The sequence below is a fragment of the Stegodyphus dumicola genome, chromosome 1 (genome assembly GCF_044657685.1).
Source record: "Stegodyphus dumicola isolate Sdum_Otavi_A_Nest chromosome 1, ASM4465768v1".
Taxonomy (NCBI): domain Eukaryota; kingdom Metazoa; phylum Arthropoda; class Arachnida; order Araneae; family Eresidae; genus Stegodyphus; species Stegodyphus dumicola.
Genome location: NC_140768.1, coordinates 154,401,221 through 154,421,008, shown reverse-complemented (window position 1 = coordinate 154,421,008; position 19,788 = coordinate 154,401,221). Strand labels below are relative to the sequence as shown.

At 39.1% G+C, this 19,788-nt stretch overlaps 1 protein-coding gene across 5 annotated transcripts in view; it reads left to right on the top strand.

The window, feature by feature from the left end:
- Positions 1 to 19,788, top strand: part of LOC118200338 (protein Obscurin-like) — a 500,451-nt gene that overhangs the window by 251,662 nt on the left and 229,001 nt on the right. For all 5 annotated transcript variants that reach the window (XM_085822284.1, XM_085822292.1, XM_085822266.1 and 2 more), the window contains 2 exons: positions 1,130 to 1,244; positions 10,653 to 10,834. In XM_085822284.1, coding sequence (XP_085678410.1) covers positions 1,130 to 1,244; positions 10,653 to 10,834 — 297 coding nt within the window. The remainder of the gene's footprint in view (positions 1 to 1,129; positions 1,245 to 10,652; positions 10,835 to 19,788) is intronic.

The following is a 19,788-nucleotide window of genomic DNA, read 5'->3' as shown; positions in this document are numbered from 1 at the left end:
AGAGACTAAAATTTCTTCTTAACGGCACCAGTACTAGGCATCACCCTTCGTAGCATTTTTCTATTTTGATTATCTTTGAGTAACTTACATATTCAAGCACTGCAATGAGGAGCCTATAATTTAGTCGAGGTCATGATGCGTATAACTAAGTCCCTCGTTCAAAACTCCAGGGCAAGAGGCCCGTAGATCCAAGGGCGGAAAAATGCATTTTCCAAAATAAAATTCAGCTGCCAGCGAGACAGCGTCCGATGGTAAGTCAAAAGTGCAAAAAAAAGTGTAAAAAAAAGTGTGTCCGTCCCACAAAACAACCCGTTAAAAGCGAGAGCGCCGGACTGCCAAGTTGGCGCAACCCATTCTTCGCCGAAAGTTGAAATAGTTGCAACCACAGCATACCCTCATGTTATCAAACTCGCCAAAACCACTACTTTGAAACCTCAACGGAAAATCTATGTCGCCAAACCCTCGCCAAATAAACACCACCTGTGACCGGGGGAAATTAGGAATTTCAACAACCCTGCAAGGGTCCCAACGAAAGAACGCTGAAAACTCGCAAAAAGTGACTTTTCAACCGGAAAGAGGCATTTCATCCCCCTTTAACTAAATCACAAGCGAAACGAAGAAAAATCTACTAATTAAAGCTCATAACTGAAATGCAATTAAAGTTAGAAAAATGAAAGTTATGCCAAATTAAAGAGCTAATTTTTCTGCAACTAATGATATTAAATACTAAGAAATCAAATTAATTTTTGACATGAAAAACTGAGTTTATTACGTAGAAAGAAATACTTATCCATTGTTTGCATGTACGAGATTGAAGACGCAGTTCGCGTAAACTCGGAAAGCCAAAATATATTACACTAGAATTAATAGGCCCAAAAGGAATATAACCAAACTTGTGTAGCTCAAATTTTGAATAATTACAAATTAAAATTTTGATTTTTATGAATCACTTAATTAAATTAAATTCGCTACACAACAAACGTATGGAAGCCACAAACTATATACGAGTAGCTTAAAGATAATCTTGGCGCCATTTTGATAGAGAGGGCCATGAATATCAAGTAGTACCATTATTTCTTTAAATGTTATTAGTAACAAGCTTCAACTGTTTATCACTTTCTCAAATCAGAATCCTCGTCATCGCCTGAATTTACTCAGAAGTTGAAAGATAAAGAAGTTAAAGAAGGAACTACAGCAGAATTTACTGTGAAATTCACTGGAAAGCCAACACCAGCTGCCAAATGGTAAGCTGCTATTGTAGTTTCTCTCTTCTTTCTGGATGAGAAATCTTTTCTTAATTTTTTAATTTCTTTTCCAAGAAAAATAAATCTTTTAACCTACTTTTAATCTTCCCAGTTACTACTACTTTAATCTTCCTATTTACCACTTTTAATCTTTCCGCATAATGTTCTCAGTAACATCAATAACATTTTCTAAAACAGTTACAGAGTTTCACCTTCTTCAGAAACATAAACTGCTTGAGTCTCAAATCTGAAAGCTAAGTGAATTAACGCTATGTTCAGTAAGTAAACAGAGAAAATAAGAAGGATGTAAAAGATTCTTTTATTAACTGAGATAACTTAACAGAAGGCGCTTCTTAGGCTTACAAAACCAGACTGTATTTATGGTGTAACTCAAAGAGAAATAAATTTAAATTTCAATTAATCTAAGTTGTAAGTTAACCAAAGGCTACTCAAAGAGGATACGTGCGAATTGGTTCAAACCTAATAGCGAGAATAACTCAACTATGTAGACAACTTGCTATTAAGGGTTTCTACTAGTAACTTGGCTTCAGCAGGCGGAACACGCTCTGATTCAACAATCTAAACATTTCCTTTAAATACTATTTCTTTCTACCTCATCTGAATACGCGCGAACTAAAATTTGCATTCTGTCGGAAAAACGGAAAGCGAGCAAAACAGAAAAGCCAATTAACATAAAATAACTGGTTAATACAAATGTATAAATATAAATGTAAATATCGTGGGGAGGCGATAGGTGGCGCGATTGTAGCAGGTCGTGTGTTTTCGCGTTCCGTGTTTTTACAACTTTAGCAGAGGAAATTCTTTATTCTAGGTACTAATTTCTGTTGTATCGGATAGAGGATACTCGTGCGGACACATGGATACCACTTTTATGTCATTGTGATCATCGGTTGATTAGTTACGGACTAATTAGTATTTGTGCACAGTGAACAACGTGTTTGCGCCCAGCAGATGTGCTTTGTGTAATCGCCGTGCAGCCGTCGAAGCTCGCCACCTTTCGAAACTTATATCATCAGAAAGAGGACTTTTTTAACTTTAAATAGACACCAGTTACAGGTCAGTCCGATTAAAAGCACGCGAGAAATTAATTTTTAAAGTTAATCAATCTTCCAGCCACGAGATCCGGTGACCTCTGACCTTTCCAGCCTGTTCAACGGCCGCCGCATTCCAGCGACCCCCCGTCGACGGTGATTCCCTTTCACCGAACATAGGAAGAAAGGACTGCAGATAAGAAGTACAAATTGCTAATTACGCATCTAATTAGTGTAACTCACTGGGACCTTTAGTTTTAGCATCTACTAGTGACAAGGATCACGGCGATATAATTTTTGTAATTTACGGTTGATTATTTCTGGAGTTATTAATTTCGCGTTAATTAGGACTTGATTCTGTTTATTCAACGGTTTGTGTTTACGTGCGAGTGTTTTTTTTTTTTTTTTTTTTTAAATAAGTGCCTGCATCTTAATCTGGATTACGCCGTTCCTGACAAGCACAGAAGAGGAACAGATGATGATTTAACGGCCAAGGTAGGCACTTATTGTTTTATTTCGAGATTTAATTAGTAGTGAGGTCAGCTAATTGGCAGGCACTTTCCCTTTCGAAGTGTGCCCTTTATTCTGACTTGGTCAAGGACATTTTGTTGGTATTTTGACAACTATATTTATAAAGACAGTAAGCTACTAATTTACTGGTTCCATCACACCTAATATTTTAATTAATTAATTTCCTAATTTATTTTTAATTTCTAATTTCCATGTAGTACAATTACAATAGCGTAAAGTACAGTGTTAAAGTTACGGTAGAGACTTTAATCTTTTAATTTACAGTAATATTACTATGTTCTGGTTTTTGTAATTAAATTTCTCAATTAAATTAAATTGCAGTTGTATGTGACGCAGCTCCTGTGATTTACTACGCTGCGTAGGTAGTAATTGATAGTTTACAACAATAATTAAGAAGTGCTGTTACGTGTCACATTTTGCTTTGATTTAAGTAATTATTTTTCTGGTTAATTAAGTCTTATGTAATTATTGTTTAATATCACTATATGTAACGTTTTTAATTCTCAATGTGCTAGTGTGAATTGTGTTATGTGCTTATATTTTACTCAAACTGTCTTAGCGCGCTGATATTAGTGTTGGCATACAGTGTTACATACCGATAAGTGCCTTAGTAGAGGGTTTTCTAAAGAAGTGATCTGTGTTTCTACAGTGAGTGCTAAGCCAAGTGTGATATTAAAAGTGAAAGTTAAGCAAGAGTGATATACAAGTGTGATAATAGTGTTATTAGTGTCTCCAGTGAGATCATAGCAGTTGTCTCAATATTACTTGTATTCTCACTTTCATACTTTGCCACTGCAGTATTGTCAAAGTCTACTCAAATTGAAGAATATATGTCACTTGCCATAGCATACTCATATTGTATAATAACTGTTATATGTTTGATTAATGTACGTACCGTGCCCTATACCTTGTAACCAGTTGGTATCCACTTCTCCCTACGTGTCCCTACCACTCAGTCCTATCTCTTAGCGCTGCCCAGCATCATTTATGTGCTGCGCACATATCCTAGTGCATCACCAACAGTGCTCGTATTGTACTAATAACAGTGCACCGCCATCAGTGTACACTTCATGATGTCTATTGATGCAGCCACGCCAGCTTACCAACGTAAATTTGACGCATCTAATTACCAACCAAAACTTGACGCAACTTCAATCCTCAACTCAGAGGACTTAAGTAACGAAGAAAAGATCAACTCTCTACGCAGAAGCTTCAGAAATTGCAGTCTCCTATAAAAGAGGCAGACACTTGCTTACATTAGAAATGAGGGAGCAACTGCTAAATATCCTGGAAGCATTCAAGGACCTTGCAAAAAGAGGCCCAACAGACATCACTCCGCCTCACACCACCAGCACAGCTACCAATACTGACTCTGTACTCAGTACAATATCTGCACCTTCTGCCTCTGCCATCTGTAACTTACCCTCTGCAAGTACAAGAACCTATGCACAGGCAACTAAATCGTTGCCCAAGCATGCACTCCTTCTGTACCCAAAGAAGAGCACGAACCTCACACGCAAAAGAACTCAAGGATCGTCTGAGTGCAGAATTCCTGCTCTCTACATTAGGGGTAAAGATCACAACACTCTGACCCATCCAAAAAGAAGGCTTGGCTGTTGACTGTGCCACCCCAGAAGACGTGGAGAAGCTTAACATAAAACTGAAAAGCACACAGGGCAAGAAACTAGTTACCACCAAACTTCCTCTTACTAGACTACCCAAAGTTGCTATACACGACATCTCACCAGACGTCTCACAGGACACGATAGAAAAGACATTAGGCTCAGAACTCCATTTGAGCAATAACTAATAACACTATTATCACACTTGTATATCACTCTTGCTTAACTTTCACTTTTAATATCACACTTGGCTTAGCACTCACTGTAGAAACACAGATCACTTCTTTAGAAAACTCTCTACTAAGGCACTTATCGGTATGTAACACTGTATGCCAACACTAATATCACCGCGCTAAGACAGTTTGAGTAAAATATAAGCACATAACACAATTCACACTAGCACATTGAGAATTAAAAACGTTACATATAGTAATATTAAACAATAATTACATAAGACTTAATTAACCAGAAAAATAATTACTTAAATCAAAGCAAAATGTTTAAGGTATTGTACAGACTCAAGGACCGGGGCAATGGGGTTAAATCGGTTCTGGAATGTGCCCCCACCACCTACCACCAACTTATGTAATCAAGACGGCTATATCTCGGATGGCGAGCACACCGGATATCTGAATTCTTCAATGCCCAGCGTTGCTACAGATGCCAAGAATTCGGGCACACACAGCAGAACTGCCGTAATAAGACCTACTGTGCGTACTGCTCAGGCAGTCATACAGTCAAGGACTGCAATGCCCGACAGGCAACTTGTATCAATTGTGCCGACTGGAACTACCGCAATCATGCCAGGACCCGATGCGCACACCCTGCATATGACTTCACATGCCCCACATACGGAAGATATATCGCCAGACTCAAACGAAGCACTAAGTATGAATAATGCTCCGGCCAACTACCCCACTGACGCAGCAGGCCACAACACACGTCTTGGTGATAAAATAAACTGCATTCAAATCAATCTACAAAGGGCCCAAGCAGCCACCTCACAACTAATTCAACATGTTATCACCCACGATACAGACATCTTACTTATCCAAGAGCCCTACACCATGGAGGGCGAAGTCGCCAGTCTCCCCATAGGTTGGAAACTTTATCAAAAGAAAGCAGACCGACAAGACCAAGCTCCAAGAGCGGCCATTGCATGCAGCAACCCCACCTGGAGCCCTCCGGTTATCCATCAGGAGCGAGACGTAGTAGCCATCCTGTTGGCCTTCAAGAACACCCAATTAATTTTCATTTCAGCCTACTCTTCTCCTTTCGACGACGCCGCCAAACTACTTATCACACTACATGGCATCCTACGCCGCAGTCTCACAATTCCAATTGTTGCTGGGGGCGACTTCAACGCCCACAACAGCATATGGGGCTACGCAGACACTAATGAAAAAGGGCCGCACTTTGGAAGACATTTTAGCCTCCCACAACCTTCACCTCCTCAATACCCCAGATGCACCACCCACATATGACAACTCATACAACATTGGTTGGCCAGACATTACCTTTTGCACAACTAACATTGCACGAAAAATACCGGGCTGGACAGTCAGCGAAGACGAGAGCAGTTCCGATCATAAATTTATACACTTCACTGTACTCTGTGACACGACCATTCCAGTCATCACCAGATTCAAACTCCCAGGCAGCAAAATTCGTCGCCTCTCCTCCAGCTTCTCTGCTATCCTCCGTAACGAAGAAGACACTATCAATAGCCTTAACACTCGAGAAGAAATGGAAATCTATACAGACAACCTGCTTTCAACCTTAAAAGAAGCATGCAGCAGGTTCTTACCCACCCGCTCAGCCAAAAAACTTCAAGGATTAACATGGTGGACAAAAGAACTCCGCGCACAGCGGCAAAAGTGCAGAGCTCTTAGACGCCGGATACGCAGCACCACAGATGATAATGAAAAACAACGAATCCTGCTGAGTTACCGAAGAGAGAGGGCCATCTACAAAAACAATATCCTGGCAGCAAAAATCAACAGCTGGCGGAACTTCTGTTCGACCAACACTAACCCATATGGGATACTTCATAAGCTCACTACAGGCAAAATCTTCCGCCCGGCTCAGATACACATACAGACACCACCTCCAGCCGCTGACATCACCATAGCCGAGCACACAGCTATCTACATCCTGGACGCCATCTTCCCAGATGACAACATTGAAGAAGATACGCCTGCTCAGCGTCGGATCAGAGACAACATCAGCACCCCTAATACGCCATATGATGTACCATTCCAGGACAAAGAAATTCGACACATCTTCAGAATCTTACCCAATAAAAAAGCACCTGGTCCGGACGGCTTGGACTACGCAATCATCAAGATAGCCCATAAAGCAAGACATTCCTCCTTCCGCCTCTTTTTCATCAGACTTCTATCCCTTCAGATCTTCCCTCAGGCATTCAAGCAAGGACAAGTGGTTCTCTTCTTGAAGAAAAATAAGAGCCCACAAGACCCGCGCTCCTATCGCCCATCTGTTTATTATCTACGATGGGGAAAATCTATGAGAAACTACTTGTCCAAAAGCTCTCATATCATCTTTATTCAACTAACTTCCTCAGTCCAAAGCAGTTCGGATTCCGTCCCAGACTCTCCACAACACATGCCCTCTGCACCATCAAAGACATAATACAAGCTAACCGCACAGCAGGTTACCATACTGCATTTATTTCCATTGACCTGCAGAGTGCGTTCGATACACTCTGGTGGGCCGCCATAAAACAAGCACTTCGGAAAGCACTCTGCCCGGCAAATCTCTTCAACATCTTCTGCAGCTATCTAGAGAACCGGAGCTTCCTGATAGTCAATGACAACCGCACTACCATCAAACGCCAGGAAAGAGGATGCCCTCAGGGCCCCTGTGCCGGACCGGTTCTCTGGAACTTAATATTCAATGCTGTTCTGGAGTCAGACTGGCCACAACACACCTCCGTTGTGGCATACACCGATGACGCTGCTCTGCTGGTCAAAGGCCGTACGCGGAAGGAGCTGGAGAGTAACAGCACTACTACATGTTCTATCTTTGACAATGCATGCTCTGCCTTAAAGCTCAAAATCTCTACAGAAAAAACCATAGCCCTCTTTATTCCAAAAGCAGGCACCAAACCATCGAGACGCCCCTGCATCAAACTACAGGGGAAAAACATTAAATTTGTAAAGACATTGAAGTATCTGGGCCTCACCTGGGACTCTAGCCTCACCTGGCTCTTACATGTACAAGAGCTGAGGAACAAAACCTCAATTATTGCAAGAAAAGCACGCACATTCCAGGGGAAGAATTGGGGGCAAAGTCACCATATTCAAAAGTTACTCTACCATAGTGTAGCTGAAAAATAGCTACTTATGCTGCTGCCATATGGGCCCAGCTAATGAGCGTCCAAAAAATCAAGCTGCTAACAAGCCTACAAAGACCATTTGGCCTCAATCTCACCCGTGCCTATCGGACCACCGCCACCAGCTCAGCGACTGTACTTGCAGGACTGATTCCACTACACATCATAGTGGAAATGGAGGCAGTCGACACAAAATTAATACACTTGCGAAAGGACTCCTCAGTTTCCAACACAACATATTGCCCCATACAGTATGAAACTCTTGGCCATCCCCTACACACTCTTCCGGCTGTCAAAGGTAAAGATGTCAAGATAGACCTTTCACGTCATTCGAATGCCAATGAAACCCAAGTTCCCATGCAAGGTTCCCACTTCTACTCGAATGGGTCCAAGCAGGAGGACGGCGTAGGTTGTGCCTATGTCTACTACCAGGACGGACAACGTCGACAAGAATGGAAGGGTCGCCTACAACTACAGAACAGCGTTTTCCAGGCTGGGATTCTTGCTATCACGGCAGCAATTCAACACATCATCCATCAAGACATCACGCATGCAACCCTCCACACGGACAGCTTCTCAACACTGCAGGCACTACTAAACCATCAGCACACTTCACCTCTAATTATCTCACTACAGCATCTTCTACAACGGCATGCACACATTAACTTGCTACTGAAATGGATAAAGGCCCACGCGGACAACGAGGGCAATGAGGCTGCGGATCGCTTAGCCAAGCAAGATGTCACAGACTCAGACGCCCAATTCAACAGCCTTCCAGCACCACCCTCACATCTGAAAAGTATTCTAAGAAAACAGTGTCTTCAGCTATGGCAGAGAGAGTGGGAACCTCAGCCCCACAGGAAGACGCACCTTTGACTTTATATCCAAAGAGCACAGAAAGGCACTTCGCCATTGCACCCCTTAAACAATTCATAACAGGTCATGGGCCATTTCCCATCTACTTCTTTCAACGCAACATATCTCTAACTGACCAATGCGTCTGCGGAGGTCACGGCACCCCGGATCACTACCTCTATGAATGTGAATTGACAACTGCTCATCATCTCCCCAGCCAAACCTCCAATAGAGAAGCTTTTAATAGATTTATTATTACACATAAGCCTGCAATATCCAAAATTTCTGAAATTGTCAGCATCACTAGGGCGATGGGTCAGGACATCTGCTCTCCTCACTGAATCCGCCAATCGCCTCTCAGTTCGTCATTAATACACCAATAAATGTATTTTATCATCAGTACCCAGTAGTGCACCAATCCCTCAGTGTCTCAGTTCTATCAGCGTCCATCAGTATCTCAGCGCATTCTTCCTTCAGGTATTAGCACTTGCACATGTAACAATGTATCTGCATTCATTATAACATTTGTTCCTGTAATTTATACGAACTGCGCAAATTCTATGATACTCAAATTATCTTTGCAATAGCATCTGCGCATTATGTATATATCCATTGTACTTAAATCTTTAATGCACTATCTTCTGTTTTGTATTCTGTTAATACCTTTGTATACGTATTCCGCTCTGTATATCACATTTTTAGTGTTGTGTACTATTTCTAAAGTTGTATCATGTTTCATGTATTTTATCAATGTATTTCATGTCTCTTGTATTTTATCAATGTATTCCGTGTCTCATGTATTGTATCAATGCATTGCATGTATTTTGTCCTGTATTTTATCAAGTATCATGCTTTTACTAAGCTTTTGTTCACTGTCTGTACACCCTGTAGTAAGTATAGAATCTCCAAATACCTCAGTATTTCCAATATACAACACTATCACGCACTGGCAAAGTTTATGAACTGAGTGAAGAGTATTGGTATCTAATTACGCCTTATGTTTATGTGATTAATGTGTTGTTTTCGTTTTTTTTTTTTTTTTTTTTTTTATTTATTTAAGACCCTATCTCTTTATGTCTTGCACTTGACTATTTATGACATGCTAATGTATCCTGAACTGTAATGTAACACAATCACTCATCTGCTCTTGTAGCACTGTAAATACTTTTATTAATTTAAATAAAGTTGCTGCTTCTACACAGGGGAAGGCGTGGGACATATGCCTGTTTACCACTGTTAAACACCAGGCGTCCCAGTCTTCCGTCACCTGTCACCTGTATAAATACTTATCTCTCATTAATTCAGGCAAAAAATAATCTTCAATATTTTGCAGGATTTAATAGCTTTTGTATTAAATTTCTATGAATTAAATACAATATTGACATAAATTTGGCAAGTTATTTGCAGAATTGTTTCATATATATTCAAATTTTACACTTTTGTTCATTTCTATTGCAGAAGTCAAACGAATATTTCTGTTACCTACTTAACAACTCCTCCAGTTTTATAGATACAGTGTGAAGTGGTAAGAGGAGTATGCCATTTCATACTCATGTTGATCAGTATGAATGCTGAGATTCAGAGACAAGCTGAGTGACAATCTGTTACCGTTATTGTGTTAATCTGTTACCGTTAAATAAACTTTTCAGAGCTAGACCTTGAGTGTAGAAATGGAGTGGTTTTTCTGAAAGGAGTAGTAATGCTTTTGCGTAATATAAAACAAATATCAACGAATGAAATAATAAGAAACTGTAATATAACATATAATATGTTTCATAACGCAGTGCCGAATTAAGATATGCTTGCATAAAGCTGACGCTTGAAACTCTGCGATTAAAGGTTTGCAAATGCATCAAAAATTAAATAAATAAGTTGATTTCCTGTTTCGGTAAACATATTAAATAGCATCAGGGACGCATTCTGCTTAGAGTTCTGATCTATATTCGTCCCATATTTACGTAATCAATAAATTCATTTTTTTTTTGCTTTTCAGGACTTTTGACAGTGATGAATTGACAATCGACCACACTCACATAGAGCTAAAGACTGAAGAAGATGGCGCTTCTTTGACTCTCGTCATCAAAAATACGACTAAAGATGACAGTGGAAAATATTCTTGCACAATTTCCAACTCTTTCGGATCAGAAACTTGTTCCGGAAAATTAACAGTTTCAGGTGCATTATTTTTATCTGCTTAATCTTCTCTAGAGATATATATCTATAGTGGTGATCAACTTCTCCCACCTGTTTTCTTTACTTGTATATATTTGAAAGAATTATTATCTATTGAAAGTCCTAACTATTTTTACATATGTTAACACTTGAGTTCTCTTTCTTTTATTGCTTTATAAAAAGACAAAATCTAATTATATTGTGTAGTTAGAATTCTACCCTAGAAAATCGATTGTCCACTGTCAGTTACATATAACTTATTCTCTCATATATATAAAAGCACTATTTCATCCTGTGAAGGTATATTATTATTAATATGTAAAGAAATATTGATTCTAGTGTAGAAAAGGATGCCGTTTGATTTGGCGCCAAATACTGGCGCTGTTAGAGGTTTTCTAACAACCCAGATTCAAATCTGTTTCCGTAATGTTATGGCAGCCATTTTTTAATTACGTGTAGTGATGAGTCGATACTACCGAACCGGGTATTTTGTAACGGGTACTTAGTTGTAACGGGTACTGAAAATCGGTATATCCAAGTACCCGTTACTTCAGTACCAAAATCGGTACTTTTCGGTATTCGTTACTTCTGTACCGAAACGGGTACTTTTCGGTATTCGCTACTTCTGTACCGAAACGGGTACTTTTCGGTATTCGTTACTTCTGTACCGAAACGGGTGCTTTTCGGTATTCGTTACTGGAGGATCGATGAGGGTTCAGCTCACTTCGGTTTTGGTACGAGGACAGTAGTATCTGGTTGTATTTGCGAAATGGTGATATGCCCTCCTTGTGTCCATGTTAAAACAGATTGATCATTAAATTTCTGATATTTACTTAGGAAATTGCATCCTATCGGGTTGCTTCACGGCTAGTTATAGTTAATTTTCTATTTTAAATTTATTGCGACATTTTTACTCATAGTAGAGTGTTGCATCAAAATTTCTATTTTCCGATTTTTTTTCGTTTGTTTCCCTCCAACAACACAACGCAACACAGCCGAAAAAAACATAGTGTACTCTCCTTTCCTTCAATATCATACAAAGAAAATCTTCCGACGTGTTTCAAATACGCAACTATGCTCATTTGGGGCTGTCCATAAATGATGTCACACTTTTCTGCAACATTTTGGGCCCCCCTCCCTCTCTTTGTCACAAAGTGTCACACTTCAACATACCCCCTTCCACCCTTTGTCACATGTCACGCAATATTACGTAAACTTATACTTGCAGTTCAAAAACGTAGCACTACGTTATAGATCATATTTCAGACTTTATTTTAAAATTTAAACTATATGTTTTAATGACATCTGTAAATATAACAATCATAATGATTCGTGCACTTATTTTGTATGAAATAAGAGAAAAGTTTACAGCAAAAAACATGATTAATATACAATAGCAATAAAATTACAATTTCTGCCGCTACCCTGTAGGGTTTATATTTATTTTAACTAACATTTATTTTAAGTTTAAACTTTCTTTCCTGTCAAGCCTTACTTTCCCCTGGAACTGCCAATGCCAGAATATGTAAATTTGAGTAGAACGCGCAAGCATTCAAATTATCAGCGGAAGTATTATGATTTAAATAGAAAGGAAACAAGTTCGGTGTGTGATATTCTTACTTAGCGAGCGCGGAGGTAGTTAGCGAGAATTGAAGAACCCCGCGTTGCGGCCTATGTGCTTGGCGGGAAGTAGTGGTAATCGTTCCAGTGAGCTTCAAGTCTGCTGAATTAGCAGCAGTATTGGGAAACACGGTGAGTTAGTTATTTTAGAGAGCCTCGTAGTTAGAATCTTGTCTTTACTTTCTTTTCAGGTTATTATTTTTATTTTGACTGCCAAGTTGGCACAGTCTGTAAGCGTCAAGAGAACGCAATTGTAATTTATTACGTTGAATAAAAAGGGACTTAAACCCTTCACAAGGCTCTATCTTTTATACAAGCTTTCACAGTCACCTCTTGGTTGCGTGCAAGTTGGAGGCGCGCAACGTTATATTGGCGCCCGAACACTTATCGAACTGAAATGGCCGAAAATTGGATGGAAGCCGCTGGACAACACCAAGAAATGATAACTCAGTTAGAAGGATTTGGATACCTGGTCCAGACTTTGAGAGCATCAATCAAGCCAAACGTCCATTTCGACGGAAAAAAATTGGTGGCGGTATTTTAGAAGGTCTAGAAAACCACTTTCAGCTCTGCTCTGTGCCTGAAAGACAAAAAGTTGCCATCGCCACATCAGCACTAAGAGGACAGGCCGTGCTATGGTGGAAAAATATAGGCAAATTTCTTCTAGGTGAATTTGGAAGCCCGACGTATACATTTGAAAATTTCAAAAAATCGTTAGTAAAGGCCTTCCCCATAGTGAAAGATCGCGCACGGCTGGAAGCCGAGCTATATAGTTTCTATCAACGGGATACAGCAGAATTGACGGACTTTATTTTACGAAAAATCAAGCTAACGGATATGCTGTATGGAAAAAAACCCGATGCGGAGATAATTGAAATAATATTACCAAGATTGTTACCCGCTGTCCAAGACTACTTTGAAATTAGAAACCCAAGCACATTGCAGGAACGTTTTGAATTGGCGGTGAAGTTTCAAAATCGCAGAATAGCGGAAAAAGCGAGAGGGGAAACATATTCTCAACATACCCGAAGGAAGGAGGAAACCAGAAATGGAAATCGCTCATATGGGGGAAAGAACTATCAAGCTAACGCATCGAAACTCGAAGGTCAAGGCCCAAAAAGAAAATTTGAAAATAAACATCCGCGTACCCAGAAGACACAGATTGAAAGGAAAGCTTTAAACGAGTAGAGGGGCCTGTGAAAGGGAGGGTCCAGACCCCGGAAGTTTTAAAAAAACCCTCAAATAGACATTTAAACACGGTCATCGTAAAAAACTCACAGCTACCAATTATACAAATCCTGGTTGGCGATGTACCAGTAGAAGCCCTCATCGATACAGGAGCAGAAGGAAATTTTATGAGTGAAAAGTTCTTCAAAAAGAATTTTTATAGGATACGACTATTTAAAACCAGAAATACGGAAATTATAGCGGCGCAAGGAAAAACATGTCACTGCATCGGGAAATTATCATTAAACTTACAGGTAAAAGAGGAAAATCTCAAAGTATTAATTTTTGTGGTGAAAGACCTACAACACTCTCTTATTTTAGGTGTGGACTTTTTAAGGGCCGCGAGGGCCAAATTAAATTTTCAACATAGTTCCGTGGTGTTGGAGATGGACCAGAGGGTGGTGGAACCTGTGGAGACACCTGAATTGGACCTTAGCCATCTGAATGACCAGGAAAGTAAAGCAATACAGCAAGTGGTGAGTAATTTTTCTCATTTGTTTTCAGAAAAACCAGGAAACTGCCAAATCGTGACTCATAAGATTCAATTAAATGCCGAAAAACCTTGTAGGACTAAACCGTATCGTTATGATAAACAAAAAGACCTAATCATCGAAGAACATATTCAGGAGATGTTAAAGAATAAAATAATAACGCCCATAAATAGTGAGTACGCGAGTCCAGTCGTACTATGTAGGAAAAAGAACGAGTTTCCTCCTTCGGATAAAAGGGCTTGGAGGTTTGCTATTGATTACAGAAAACTAAATAGTATTACCAAATTTCCAGTTTACCCTTTGCCGGTTATAGACGAGATCATTAGACAGATCAAATCGACAAGATATATGTCTACTTTGGACTTAACGTCTGGCTACTATCAAATAGCTATGAGACCCGAAGATATACACAAAACCGCGTTTATAACAAAATCGGGCACTTATGCATTTTTACGCATGCCCTTTGGGTTGTGTGGGGCCCCATCAACATTCCAGAGAGCTATGGACATTGTTCTAAAGCCTGTCCTAGGAAAATCAACTTTAATTTATCTAGATGATATAATTATAACGAGTAGTACGTTGGAACAACACATTAATGACCTCGAACAAGTTTTTAAATTACTAAAAGAGGCCGGTCTTACAATTAACGCCTCAAAATGCAAGTTCGCAACTAAAGAACTTAAATATCTCGGTTATAAAATTTCGCAAAAGGGTATAGAAACGCAAGATTCAAAAATAAAAGCTATTAAGAATTTCCCACCGCCCAACACCGCCAAGAAACTTTCATCTTTCCTTGGGTTATGTTCTTACTATCGATCTTTCATAAAAGATTTCGCTAATATTGTTGAACCACTCTTAGTAATCAAAAGAAAAAAGAGTAAATTTACGTGGACAGCGGAAGCTAACACAGCTTTTGAAAGATTAAAAGAAGCGCTTATTAATGCCCCTGTTTTAAAATTCCCTGAGGGGGATGAAAACCTGGAAATTGCGGCAGATGCATCAGACTATGCGGTGGGTGCGGTTCTTATGCAAAATAACCATCCGCTGGCATTTTTTAGTAAAACATTGAATCAAACACAAAGGAATTATACAGCTACAGAAAGAGAAACATTAGCCGTATTAATGGCTGTACACAAATTTCGAGTTTATTTCGGCAAATCGCCAGTAACAGTCTTTTCGGATCATGCGGCTGTTGGTAGACTTTACTCGGGAAAAAACCTAACGCCCAGGTTAATAAGATGGGCTTTAAAACTCCAAGAATATAATATCACAATAAAATATAAACCGGGTAAAGAAAACAATGTTGCTGACGCACTTTCTCGTATAAAACTGGACGATGAAGGAAATGAACTTAAATGCGCTGTGTTGACTTCAAAAATTTTAGATTCTAGAGATACGGTTATTAGTGAACTGAAAGCTGATCCTGAATTTGGAAATATCTATGCTTATTTGAAAGACCCCGAAAGCTTTGAGCATACAGATATCGATGCGATAAGAAATAGAGCAAAAAACTATGAAATAATAGATAATTTATTATTCTATACGAAAACAACAAACGAAAATCTTGAGTATAAGCCAGTCATCCCAGCCTCGCTTCGATTAAGCATTTTGAAGGAGTTGCACGAAAAAAAAACAGCGGGCCACCTCGGGGTCAGGAAGACTATAAAAAGGGTACGCGAGGCGGTATATTTCCCGCAATTATACAAAATAGTAATGGCGTATGTCAGGTCCTGCAATCAATGTCAGTTAATAAATGATATTAATTACAGCCCGGCCGGGTACTTAAATAGCATTAGCGCTACATTTCCGAATGAAATTTTAGGCATAGATCTCCTTGGTCCCTTCCCCCAGAGCGAGTTAAATAAAAATCGTTTTCTTTTAGTAATAGTAGATCATTTTTCAAAATGGATAGAAATTGTTCCACTTAAACGCGCGTCAGCCAAAACAGTCGCAGATGCATTCTTACACAGATACATTTTAAAATACGGTGCACCGATAAAAGTCATTAGCGATAACGGAAAACAATTCATTAGTCAAATATTTGAAAACATATGCAATGGACTTGGCATACGCCATATCAAAATGGTTCCGTATAGACCACAGGCTAACATAGCAGAAAGAGTTAATAAAAACATTGTAAAAATAATTCGCAGTTACGTTAGCACACATCACAAGCGCTGGGATGGCTACATAAATGAATTAGCTTATGCTTTAAGAACGGCACATCATGATACTACGGGAAAAACTCCAGCAGAATTATTTTTAGGCAGAAAGTTAATTACGCCTTTAGATAAATTATTCTTTGTGCAACAAAGAGAGCAGGAGTTTAAACAACAAGATGTGCAAAAGTTGATTGATCAGGCGCTTAAAACCTCGGATACGGCAAGAAATAGGCAGAAACTTTATTATGATAGAAAACGCCGTGAAGCAGATTTTAAAGTTGGGGATAAAGTATTGAAACGGAAATTTTCTTTATCAAGTGCCCCAGACAATTTTATGGCAAAGCTAGCTCCAAAGTTTGAAGGCCCCTATGTAATTCGGGAAATCAAAGGGGTAGTATTATATCTTAAGAACGAGAGAGGGGAAATCTGTAAAGCAAGTCCCGACCAGGTGAAAAAATACTATAATCCAAATGATTTTGAAATCCTTAAAAGTTTCTTGCAGGACTCAAGTCTAAACGAAGTAGAAGAATCAGAGACTACAACAACTATTCCACCACCCAAGAAACAGAGAACTGAAGAGAGACCTAGCACTTCTACAACCCGGACGTCGGTATCAAAAAGAAAAAATGATTTTCAAACTCCGGCGTTTAAGAAAAACAAAAATACAGATGAACCGGGTAAAGAAACCGTGGTAAAGAGAAAAACACCACCTACAAAGGATAGCAGGAGAAATTACACATCAAGGAGAACGCGCACACGGCCACAGAGTCAGGTGCCAGCAAGGCCACCGTTCCGGAAACTGAAACGCCAACAAAAGGCACAAAAATACGAGGAACAGAAGAAATTCAAGAAGGACTCCAGACCGGAGGACGTCAAGACCAGCCGTCCCAGGCAGAAACAGAAAGGCCAACAACCAGACTATTACTCCGTCAAGAGGCCAGCATGTAGAGGACGCAAAAGAAAAAGCAACGGGGACGACACTCAGAGATCAATAAGGAGAAGATTGACATCCATGACACCTCTAACTTGGGATCAATTTTGTCAAAAACGGATGACGGAGTTTCAAGCATCGAAAACTCAAAGATAAGTTAAAACCTTCTATAAATTTTTTTTCTCTTTTGTTCCGAAATGTTATGCATAAGTACGAAGTTCTATGTTTTGACGAAAGTCAATATGTCTCGGTTGAGACTTAGTTTTGTTTTACTTTATTTAGCTAAGGCAAAAGTATTATTTTCTTTAAGTGTAAAAGCTAAAAACAAGCATTTTCTGTTGGTCGAAAGACTAATTCTGTTATGTTAAAGCCAAAATTTGGCCGAAGATAAAAATAACTTCGTATTCTTGTATTAATAAGAATTTTAGTTTCAGTGCCGCCAGCTTGGCGAAGAATGAGTAAAGTAAAAATTTATTTTCTCTTATTCATTTTTATGGTAAATTGTAAAAAGCATATGTATTAAAATTTTGTAAATGTATGTAAATACTTGAAGGTTATGTAAAAGTAGAATTTAGTCTAGAAGCATAAAATTGTAGATGCTAAAAGTGAATGCTTAAAAGCAATGAAGTCAAAATTTAAGTATTAAACTGTAAAGTCATGCTTTAGAGCGAAAGCCTGCATGTTTAAAGATGAATGAGGGGGAAGTTAGAATGAATGTGTTTTGTAGGGTTCTCCACCTACATTTGAATTTTTAAGAATATTAAAGTAGCTCATTGAGTTGTAGAATGTCGAGTAAGGTGTGTCTATTTGGTCGTTGAATTCTAACAAATCATGGTGGTTAGGCGAAGTGTTGTAAGACTAAAACACGAATATTCCCGTTTGACACCACACACGGTGGAGAGGCAGGGTAAAGTTAAATTAATGCTTGAAAAATTGAATGAATGTGAAGTAAGCAATAACTAAGAAAAACGAATCGTTTAAAAACAAAAATTTATTGCGTCAAGAAAGTGTAAATTATAATGTATGTAGAAAGATACTGATACTTATTCCTTCCAGATGCTGGAAGGAAAGACCAAGATTGATTGATGAAGTCCAGGAAAAGTTGCTGTAAGAAGAAAGCTTTGTAACGAGCAACAGAATTTTAGTATATAATTGTTACATAAGATTTTTTTTTTTTTTTTTTTTTTTTTTTTTTTTTTTTTTTGTGTGTGTGTGTGTAAACGAGGTTCTCGCCAGTTAGTTCAGAATTAGATAAACTTACAACAGGTCGTTTGTAGGACCTGCTTCCAAGTTTTCCAAATTCTGGCAGCGGCAAATGTAGGGTTTATATTTATTTTAACTAACATTTATTTTAAGTTTAAACTATCTTTCCTGTCAAGCCTTACTTTTCCCTGGAACTGCCAATGCCAGAATATGTAAATTTGAGTAGAACGCGCAAGCATTCAAATTATCAGCGGAAGTATTATGATTTAAATAGGAAGGAAACAAGTTCGGTGTGTGATATTCTTACTTAGCGAGCGCGGAGGTAGTTAGCGAGAATTGAAGAACCCCGCGTTGCGGCCTATGTGCTTGGCGGGAAGTAGTGGTAATCGTTCCAGTGAGCTTCAAGTCTGCTGAATTAGCAGCAGTATTGGAAAACACGGTGAGTTAGTTATTTTAGAGAGCCTCGTAGTTAGAATCTTGTCTTTACTTTCTTTTCAGGTTATTATTTTTATTTTGACTGCCAAGTTGGCACAGTCTGTAAGCGTCAAGAGAACGCAATTGTAATTTATTACGTTGAATAAAAAGGGACTTAAACCCTTCACAAGGCTCTATCTTTTATACAAGCTTTCACAGTCACCTCTTGGTTGCGTGCAAGTTGGAGGCGCGGAACGTTATAACCCTATTCTCAAAACCTACTCTGAATGCCTTTTTTTTCTTTTTCTTTTTTTTTGGAAAGAAAGGAATGTAAGTAAAAAAAAAAAAAAAATTACATGAAAGTTTGCTTTCACCCCAATTAAGGAAATACCTTCAAATTTTGGTAATTTTAAAATAACTTCAAAATTCAATCTGCTGATTTTAAACATTTTTATTTTAATCAAAATATGATGTCACACTTCTTGTTACCTTCTCCCCCGCCTTGTCACAAACTGTCACAATTTCACTAACCCCCTTCCAAGCGTGACATCATTTATGGACGACTCCTTTCACGAAATTGATAGAACACCCATCGATTTTGCTGCACCTGCACACAAGACACAACCGAAAGCGAAAATGTTTCCATCCATCCACTTCCCGCGCCAATCCTCCCACCCCCCACTGGCCATCAAAGACAATCTACACAAACCCAACACCAGAAACAACCCGCCGCGCTCTCCTGCTCCTCAGACACTTCCGTAGTTGACATGTTTTCTGATATTCAAAATCTTACTCCGTACAGATAAAATCAAACACGTGGTGACGTCGCAGAGTTCCTTCAGTGCACAAAATCGTTAGCTGCGTATTTTGGTACTCCAAATCGTTGCTAGGGCACTTCGGTACTCCAAA